This window comes from Polistes dominula, unplaced genomic scaffold (assembly GCF_049000335.1).
Source record: "Polistes dominula isolate Pdom_NZ unplaced genomic scaffold, Pdom_raw_medaka contig_363, whole genome shotgun sequence".
Lineage (NCBI taxonomy): Eukaryota > Metazoa > Arthropoda > Insecta > Hymenoptera > Vespidae > Polistes > Polistes dominula.
In genome coordinates, this window is record NW_028301073.1 from 121,327 (window position 1) to 131,563 (window position 10,237).

The following is a 10,237-nucleotide window of genomic DNA, read 5'->3' on the forward strand; positions in this document are numbered from 1 at the left end:
GACTGTGTCCCAGGGGACGATAGGTTCTGCTGGGTTTCGCGAAAGCGCGTCAGCATTCGCGTTCACCCTTCCTGGTTTATGTATTATCTCGTAATCGTATTCGCTTAATTTCAGGTGCCAATGCACTAGTCTGGAAGTTTTATCTTTTACTGAATCTAGCCACACGAGAGGTTTGTTGTCGGTTATGAATTTAAAGTGTCGGCCGTATACATAAGGTATGAATTGTGTAATACAGTGCAGAATTGCTAAACATTCCTTTTCTATTGTCCAATAACAAGATTCAGCGGGCTTTAATAGACGGGATGTATAAGCGATTGGTAAATCCTTTCCTATATCTCCTAGGCTGAGAACGCCTCCTATTGCGTAATTTGATGCGTCAGTGGTTATTAAAAAGTTCTTAGTGAAATCTGGGTGTTGTATTATAGGTTTCGTGCATAAAGCTACTTTCATTGCAGCAAATGCTTGTTGTTGAAGATTTGTTCATTTGAATTCGCTATCTTTCTTCAACAGGTCAGTAAGAGGTCTGGCGATTTTGGAAAAGTTAGGTATAAATCTGCGGTAATAACCTGCAAGGCCTAAAAAGTCTCTTATATTTTTTTGATTTTTAAGTATGGGGTAATCTTGTACTGCTTTTAATTTGTCGAAGTTTGCCTTAACTCAGTCTCTTCCTATCACATGACCCAGGTAATGGACTTCGCTTTGCAAAAATATACATTTATCTGGTTGTAATTTTAAGTTTGCGTCTTTAATTCGTTTCATAAATATATCGATTCTGTGTATGTGTTCATCTATTTTTTCGAATAAATTACTATATCGTCCAAATAAACAAACAACATTTCGCCAACTAGACCGTTTAGTACTTCGTTCATGGTTCTTTGAAAAGTGGCTGGAGCGTTTTTTAATCCCAAAGGCATTCGTCTGAATTGATAATGACCGGAGTGAGTTGAAAAAGCTGTTTTATAAGCGTCGGTTGGATGCATTTCTCTTTAATGGAAACCCGATGCGAGATCAAGCGTGCTAAAATATTTCTCGTTACCTAATTGATCCAAGATGTCCGTTATATTTGGAATAGGAAAAGCGTCGGCAATAGTTTGCTTGTTTAATTTTCGGTAGTCGATTACTACGCGCCAGCGTTGGTTACCTTGCGAATCCGGTTTCTTTGGTACGATCCAAAGATGGCTACTATACGGAGAGGTAGAAGGTTCTAGTATTTTATTATCTATCATCGTTTGTATTTGTGCTTTTATTTCGTCTTTGCAAACTTCGGGATACCGATATTGTCTTGCATGAACTGGAATTTCGTCTGTGGTTAGGATTCTGTGTTGGGTTCCGCTGGTCGCACCGAGAGTGTCGCTCGGCTGGTGAACATTTTCGGAATATTTATTTGCAATCAATTCCACGCATGACTTCTCTTTTTCTTCCAGGTTATCCGTGTTTAATAGGGAAGCTAATGTGTCGGTCTAAGGTGCTTCCACCACGCTACATGCCATTATTTTGCAGCAATTGTCATTGTTCCGAAGCCTCAATTTTTCTATATATTTCTGATTCATATTCTATCCCTTGCAACTCCGCGTAACTAATAATCGGTTCCAACTCTGGGTCGAATTCCTCATCTACACTATTCAAATTGTTCATTTTTGAGCTTCCTTTGTGGAAATTTCTACTAACATTATTTTTTCCATCACTAATTTCTTTCGAAAACATTTCATCATCATCAAATTCAACGTTTTGCATCAATTCATCTACATTTAAGATTTCTTCTTCTAAAGTATTCTCCTTACTTTTACTCAAATAAATCCTTCTTTAATGTTATCAATTTCGAACAAATCTGGCGAGATACCTAACAATTCTTTAAACACCGATTCTTCACGTGACGCGGGTGTGAACTCTTTACCTGTTTGGCAACTTTTATGTTGTCTTTTGCTATCCTACTAGCTCCCTTTGAATGAAAGCTCCTCGTGATTGTCTCTTAACACTGACGCAGCATGATCACTTAATTCGCTTAATTCTAAAGGACTTCCGTCTTCTAGCGAATAAATTAGGACGGTGGGAATTTCTAACGATACGATTTTGTCTGTATTTTTCTGTACAGGATTCGCAAGTTTTTCGAGAGCTTCTAATCGCGCTTTTCTGAACAAATTCATCGTCGATGAAAGAAATGCCGTAGATCGGCCGATGATCATCTGCCAGCGTTCAGCCAAGCATTAGCTATTAGTAATGACACAATCTTGGTTGATTACTGGTGTTTATAATCAATAAAATATTTTTGAAGTGAAAACATCCTTAGAATAGGAGTAATCTGAAAAGTAAATAAACGGAAACGGAGCTATGAAACGGCTGCTAAACTAAATAACGAGAGAAAAAGAGACAAACATATATTATAGGGACCGAGCCCTAACTGTAGAGGCAGCACACTTGTCGGAAGTGGCGCGCTCTGGTGTTTAATAAAAGCAAAAAACGGGTAAAAAGTGTGATAATAGATTATGTATTTTTTTGTTAATAATGGAAAAAATAATAAAATATGGTTTTCAACCAATAAAAAATACTCTTATTCGAGGTCAAAACGATACAAAAGGTAAAAAATTACATGAGTCTGGGCATGTTTTTGATGTGATTGAGAAAAAATTATTAAATGGTCTAGTAACCATAACCGCTGATGTTGTTGCTCAGACAAGTGTGTCTAAAACATATAATGTTAAAATTACAGTAAGTATTGACATCTAACTTTTTTTACACTTAATTACATAATTAAAAAATATAAAAAATAATGTTAATCAGAAAATTTTTGTTTTTAGCTAGATGATCAGCGCAATACAAGTAATGCTGTGTGTACGTGCAAAGCCGGATTAGCTGGCAAATGTAAACATATTTGTGCTGTCGCTTATTACGTAAACTCACCAGATTCTGCTGATTCAAAAACAAACCATGGTCAAGAATGGGGAAAACCATCTCGTCGCCAGCTCTTGGAGTATGAAAAAGAAGTAAAAATAAGTAAATTATTTACTCCACCTCCTTACACCGATAAGAATCCGAAAGTGGTACCACTAAAGTTGGAATCACTCGTCTTTCCAGAGGATATGTCCGGGTGTCCTCTTTGTACAATGATAAACGTAGATAAAAGAGATGAGAGGGAAATTATTGCAGCTGAATCACTTGCTGCTTTAGTAAAAGTAAATGATAAGCGTGATGTAGAAACAAAGGTGAATAACGTTATCCAGGAAGTGATTCAGCTGCAATTGGTGAATAAGATTTATTCTCGAGAAAATTCAGTAGCAAGTGATGTTTATGAATTTTATTTGAAAGAAGTTAGTTGTGATAGTACAAAAATTATCAATATTTGCATTAAAACTATTCTCCAGTCTAAGATAGACGAGTGGTACAAACAGCGTATCTTCCGAATAACAGCAAGTAATGGTCATAAGTTAAAAGGGGATCGTTTTGATATTGAAAAAGCAATCACTAACCTATTAACACCAAGTAAAGCTGAGACACAAGCCATGGCGTATGGTAAGAAAATGGAAAGTGTAGCTTTAAAAGAATACAAAATGCTTGTGGACCAAAATTTCGAAATTGTTCAAGTCGGTGTGGTCGTTAACATTAATCAACCCTGGTTATGCTGCTCGCCGGATGCTATTTTGATTTATGGTTCTGCTATTTGGCAAAAAAATTAGTAGAAATAAAGTGTCCTTATACGTGCAAGAAGATACCTATATATGATGCTGAGAATGGAAAATGTAATGTGCAATATTTAAAATCAGATGAAAATGGATTACACCTGAGTACAACTCATTCCATTTACACTCAGGTACAACTGCAAATGTATATTACAAATATCGCTTTATGTGATTTATTCGTATACTCATCTCGGGGCTGTGTTGCTCGTGATGAAATTTTTTTAAGTACGGTAGTTCCTAAACTAGAAAAATTTTATTTTAAGCATTACGTTCAAAGATTATTTATTAAGTATAATACAAGTAAATGAAGTACAAACATACTAGTAAATAGTTATATATTAATTTGTTTTAATATTTTGATATTGATCATAGTTTATGTATCAGAGTTTAATAAAAATTATATTTAATTACAATTATGGATTTCGTTTTATCCTCTAAATTTACAATTAGTTATTTTTACAATTTAATCATATTTTTTTATCATTCTATTTCTGATTTTTCTTGTTTAAACAGGGGCTTTTGAATATTTATGATAGCACATATGACAAAAACAATTTCATCAACATGAGGCAAAAGTGACACTGGTACTTTGGAAAGAATATTAAAGTCTTTTATTCGTTGATTCACTCTTTCAATGTGTATTCTCACTGAAGCAATATTGTAAGTTTCATCAACTTCCTCAGGTGTAAATTGATTTTTGTTGCAAAACGGAGGCATAATAAAAATCGCATTTTTCTCTTGCACTGTTGTTTGTATTTGCGGGAAACCTTTATCTGCTAGCACAACATCACCAGGTTCAATTAAATCTATTAGACCACAATCATTTGTGATAAAACAATCACCAGCACGACCACCATAACACTTTGACAGAAAACTTATAAATCCACTTGGAGTACACCCTACTAAAAATTTCATTGTGTGATGATGCTTATAATCTGAATACATTAAAACTCGATGTTTAACTGCTGGTGGAACTTCTGTGTTTACTTCGGTGCAGTCAATGATAACACGAGTGTTTGGATAATGTAGCTTAAATGATTCAGGTAAAGTTGCTTGAACAGCGGCTTTAGATGGCCAGAATATAAAATTTTTCAATAGAATATTTAACTGTTGCAAATTCTTTACGAATATTTTATTTACAGTAGTCCGATGAATATTAAATAAGACAGAAATCGCAGTAAATGTCAAACCGGTTTTCAGCTTCATTAACGTAATTAATAATTTTGTTTTTTTGTCAATGCCAGAACGTTTACATTCTGGGAGTTGATTCAAAAGCCATAGAAAGATAGATAATGTAACACCTGTTAAGCTACTCATAGTTTCATTACTTGTAATAGATGAAAATCCATGGAACCCTTTGCAATGAGATTGTACAGACTCGAAATTGATTGGATCGCAACTGGAATCTTGAACATTTTTTTCATAGGCGGCATCGAAGTTTCACACATTTTATCTGCAGTTTTTTTTACAGATATATTAACTTGGACTGCTGCAGTATTAATACCATCATGATTATTCATATTACAAAAAAAATAAGTACAATTATCAGTTGAAATATCAGGAATGAATTCCTCAGTTTGAGAAGTAATACTTCGATAGGCTGGGGGAGAAACATTCATAACATTCACGTCCCTATCACAGCTGTCCTCAGTTTCTGTTATCATTTCTCCTGCGTCTTGCTTCATTTCAATGTCACTTGAATTATTTTTATTATCTTCAATAGAATTATTGCTGTTGATACTGTCAGTTAATATTGATTCTTTGACGTTCATTTCCTTATTTAATTGACGTGTTCTTGACCGTTCAAATCGTTGTAGACGTTGAATGGAATTTCTTGTGTTTTCTTTTCCAGGAAAAATCGAAGGAACATAAGATGGGTGATATGAGTTGTCTGATTTACTATTATTTATAAAATGAGCACTACAAATTCTTGTATGTTGATTTGGCTCCCATTTTTTCGGATTTTTACTAAAAAAAAAAAAACAACGAAATTTTAAGGTTAAATTTATACTATTATATAAATTTTAATTTAATTGTTATATGGAACTTTTTATTCAAATGAAATACTACTCGGTTTGATTTTGTAATATTTAAATTACTATGCCACTGCTGTTGATAATTATAATTTCTTACTTACACATAATTTTTTACTGCATTTATCCACTTTATACGTTTATCATCCTTCCATGAGGCACCACATTTACTCGAGGGAAAACAATAAAATTTCACTGGCATATCGACTTGCCACTTATGACGAGATTTTTCTGTGCATCCTTTGATACAACAAGATTTTCCTGATCGAGACATTTCGATTAATTTTTTAATATTTATTTAAACAACATTAACTAAATTGAAAATAACGTGTTGTTGCTTTACTTTGATTACCCGTTTTTTGCACATTTCTGTTACCAGTTGGCGTGACAGTCTAGCGGCTCGGTCCCTATACGCCCTCTGATAGACCAACTTAAAGGGATTCTCATTCAATTCTTTTGCTGGACGCCTGTGAATAGAGATCTAAGTAGAAGCGAGAGAGCAAAGAGCTAAGTAAAAGAGTTTAAGTCGAGTGAGTTCAAGTCGTTACGAGAGGTGAGAGGGATCGTAAGCGAAGCGGACAAGAGGTGAGATCGTTTCATTATATTTGTTTCACATTGACGGTAATTTCCCGCGTGGTAACGCCACGTGGTGGATTCTCATTAATATAATTAAATATCATCCAGGGTTTTTATGCCGCAAGGCTTTTCCCTGACGAGCCAATAAAGCATTGGATCTTTATTTTGGCTAAACCACGTGTTTGATTAATTTTATTCTAATCCCTTCTTCCTCATATCCAGTAATTATTTACCAGAGGTCTCTTAATTGAGGAATCTAGGCCATAACATGTAGGTCTGACAAATAATAACGCAGAGTTATAATAGAAAAAGTAAGATGTAACATTTATTATAAGATTCGTTAAAAGTAATTTACTGCACAGCTAACCCAGTGAACACAAGACCAATGATATCATACATAGGTCATACAGTGATCTTCAAATGTTTTCGTAGACATGACGTAATGATAACTTATTTATAACCTCAATATAAAGTCATATGTTCTGACTTAAAAATAAGGTAATAATCCCATCATATTCTTACAGCAAAAAACGAAAGGTTGAAATGTTTTTTTTTTTTTGAAAAACTTTGTATTTTTAGACTAAAAATTAAGTATATAATATTGTAAACTTGTTTAATTGCATTAATTTATTTAAAAAAAAATAAATTAAAATTTGTTTTCAATTAAATAAAAAAAATAGGAAACTAACTCAGCTTACTCTTGGACTGGCAGAGATAATCGTAGATTTAGACAAAGTTTCTTTTCTAGAAAATAAAAAAAAATGAAAAATGGCGAACTTCAAGAAAATAACGGGTTTTCTCAAAATAAATGCGAAAATTTTATGGATTTTATAATTTTGAAATTTTTTGGTATTTTTTTCTGAAAAGTACATTTAAAACAAATATTTAAAAAAAAAACGTTCTAATAGATTGAATTGAAAAGAAGTTATAGCCATTTCAAAAAAAGAGACATTTTTTCAAAAATTAAAAATTTTTTTTGGGTTTGGTAAAAAAATTTGAAAAAATTAAAAAATTGTTTTTTATAGGGTAGCATAGGATAAAAAACTTTCAGCCAAATCGAAAGGGGTCAGGGTCAAAAGTGACCGATTTAACGTGGAATGCCCCGTATATATATATATCATCAAACCTTCATATGTACTGATTTCTGTCTCTGAATATCTTTTGAACGCTTAATTTAATCGCCAAAACATAAGACACCATTTTTATAGAGCAGCTAATTTCCTACAAAAACCGATACTACGGTGAGACAACTAAAAGACAGATACTAGGAGATCTTTTCAAAGCGACTGGAAAGAGACTTTTACGGGCTCCAGAAACAGATGTGGCGATTCATAAGAAACCAAAAAAAGAAACAAGCGAGGTAATACCCGCTAGTCAAATTAGTAAGGAAACGTGGATCAGTTACCTTAAAGACCTATATAAAGGTGCACCTATGCAACAACCAGCACCGAGTGTGGTAATAGACGACCAGATATCAATAAATGAGTCGGACATAAAAAAAGCACTGAATAAACTCAAAAATAGGAAAAGTCCGGGTCAGGATGATATCACTAACGAACTGTTCAAGTATGGCGGCGAAAGATTGCTTCAGGAGTTAACGGTCTTAACACAAAAAATTTTTGAACAACAACAAATTCCCGACGAGTTGCGGACAAGTACAACAATCCTTCTCTTTAACACTTAGCCGACCACGCGCGCCTCGCAGCGAACTGTACGGTTTCCACCACGCTCGAGCAACCAAAACTACGCTGTCCACCACGCATTATTCGCAAGTGACACGTACTGATATGCGGTATTTAAAATCAAAGTAGTTTTAATATTATTTAAGTGTCATTTATATCTTGGGGTAACAATTCTATTTAACGATTTCACATATTGTTTATACAAAATACCAATATATATATCCCGATAATCCTTTTTATGGTTTTATGGCCCTCCTAAACTTTTCCTTTAGTTCCTGAATAGAGTTCTCCTTTCCAGAAAATAAAATGTAACAAAAAGAACTGAATACTAGTTATTTTCCCTACACTATAAAGATAATTAAACGAAAAAAAACGCGTTGCTAAGATCACTATGGGAGATCTCCCCGATCGGTCGGGCACCGATCTACATTGAAACGGGGAGATCTCCCCGAGTGGTCGGCTAAGTGTTAAGAAAGGCGACAAGATGGTGCCCGTGAATTACAGAGGAATAAATCTACTGTCCTCTACCCTGAAATTAGTGACCAAAGTCATAACGAACCTGTTTCAGCGAATCACATTAGCTGATGAGCAACAAGGTTTCCGAACTGGAGGATCATGCACAGATGCAGCGTTTGTGATCAGGCAAATAACAGAAAAGTCCATAGAATACAATAAACCAGCATTTTTCTGTTTTATAGATCTAGAAAAGGCGTTCGACCGGATACAGCTGGAGGATATAATGCACCTTCTATATGACAGACAAATACCGAGTAACATCATCAAAACTATCGAAGACATCTATCGGAATAATCGAATACAGGCAGAGATAAACAACGAACTCACAGAACTCATAACGGTGAAAAGAGGTATTCGACAGGATGACTTACTGAGCCCTCTAATTTTTAACATTAAAATAGATGAAATCATAAAGAAAATGCGCGAACCAAGAGGATATCAAATAGAGAACCGTGAGATAAAAATCTCGTGTTACGCCGATGTTGCAGTCCTGATAGCGGAAAATGAGGATGACCTGCAAAGGCTCCTGTATACGTTCAACATAATTGCCAAGACACTCGGGATGTCTATATCAACATCCAAGACTAAATGCATGACTACATCTAAAACACTCCTAATATGTAAATTGGTTGTCAATGACAAAATAATACAACAAGGGATAGAATTCAGCTACTTAGGCATAAAAGTCTCGAGCTTCGGTGACATAGAGTCAGAAGTAAGAGGACAAGCCAATAAGGTAGCAAGAATAGCCTCACTATTAAACAACACCATAATTATTAATTATTAATGAAACAAGCACCTATGAATAGATGCAAAAGCGCGTATATACAAAACCGCTATAAGGCCTATACTAACCTATGCGGCAGAAACAAGACCTGAAACATCTAAAACACACCGAAACATAGAAGTAACTGAAATGAAGATAGTTCGCAGAATAGCTGGGAAATCACTATGGGACAGGGTAAGAGGCAAAGGCCTTAGGAAAGCATGGCAGATCGAGAACATCAACGACTGGATATTAAGCAGAAAAGTAGAGTGGAATGACCACATCACTCGCATGACTGATGACCGAGTGGTCAAAATATCCCAACATTAGTCACAATAAAGACGAAGAGTTGGAAGACCTCGAAAGCGCTGAAGCGACAGCAGTGATCCCATTCGTACGATAATTATCGCACACGTCACATAATGTGCACCATTGCACGATTGTAAATCCAACTTGTACGATAATTTACGATAATTCGATATGTAAATATAATTTTCGATATGTCTCGATTTTGTTTTTGTTTTGATTGCAGCGCAGCGCTCGCTCAGCTATTTATGTATTGTTGCATCGTAAAGTTTTTAAATTAGAAAAGTTGATATCTACTACTCGGTATGCGGTATTCGGATGGTCATAACATACATAGTCGCATAGCAGCATCAGAGCAGCATCGCAGCAGCGTCGCAGCATCATAGCACATAGCATTAGCATAGTCGAAAAGAAGGATCGAAAAAATCAAATCGAAAAAAACGACAAGACAAGATCGTGAAAATGTACTTTTTTTACTTTTTTTGCACTTTTGCATAAAAAAAACCTAGTCAAAAACTTATTTTTCTGTGCGTACGATAATTTTACGGCACTGTGTCGATCAGACAAGCAAAAGTGTCTGGGATCACTGAGCGACAGTCTGACTATATGAAGCGTGTCGCGATGAAGAACAGGCATTGTACCTACTTTAATGAAAAAAGAAGAAGAAAAAATTTCCCATTATAA

The 10,237-nt window shown here is 34.9% G+C and overlaps 2 protein-coding genes across 6 annotated transcripts; one reads left to right on the forward strand and one right to left on the reverse strand.

Annotated features, from left to right (window-relative positions):
- Window positions 1-2,384: 2,384 nt before the first annotated feature.
- LOC149031309 (uncharacterized) lies at window positions 2,385-4,415 on the forward strand. Of its 2 annotated transcripts, XM_089176344.1 has the most exons (4): window positions 2,385-2,706; window positions 2,796-3,507; window positions 3,580-3,805; window positions 4,188-4,415. In XM_089176344.1, exons 1-3 carry the CDS (start codon window positions 2,503-2,505, stop codon window positions 3,669-3,671), a joined length of 1,008 nt encoding a protein of 335 aa, XP_089032470.1. In that variant the 5' UTR covers window positions 2,385-2,502; the 3' UTR covers window positions 3,672-3,805; window positions 4,188-4,415. The 2 variants fall into 2 exon arrangements, with proteins under 2 accessions (XP_089032470.1, XP_089032469.1); XM_089176343.1 differs by having other exon boundaries at window positions 2,796-3,805.
- LOC149031310 (uncharacterized) lies at window positions 3,940-6,119 on the reverse strand. 4 transcript variants are annotated; one of them, XM_089176346.1, is made up of 3 exons: window positions 6,051-6,119; window positions 5,812-5,968; window positions 3,940-5,642 (listed from the first exon to the last, which is right to left on the reverse strand). In XM_089176346.1, exon 3 carries the CDS (start codon window positions 4,989-4,991, stop codon window positions 4,155-4,157), a length of 837 nt encoding a protein of 278 aa, XP_089032472.1. In that variant the 5' UTR covers window positions 4,992-5,642; window positions 5,812-5,968; window positions 6,051-6,119; the 3' UTR covers window positions 3,940-4,154. The 4 variants fall into 3 exon arrangements, with proteins under 4 accessions (XP_089032472.1, XP_089032474.1, XP_089032473.1 ...); XM_089176347.1 differs by having other exon boundaries at window positions 5,812-6,075; XM_089176345.1 differs by having other exon boundaries at window positions 5,812-6,067.
- Between the last annotated feature and the right edge of the window lie 4,118 nt (window positions 6,120-10,237).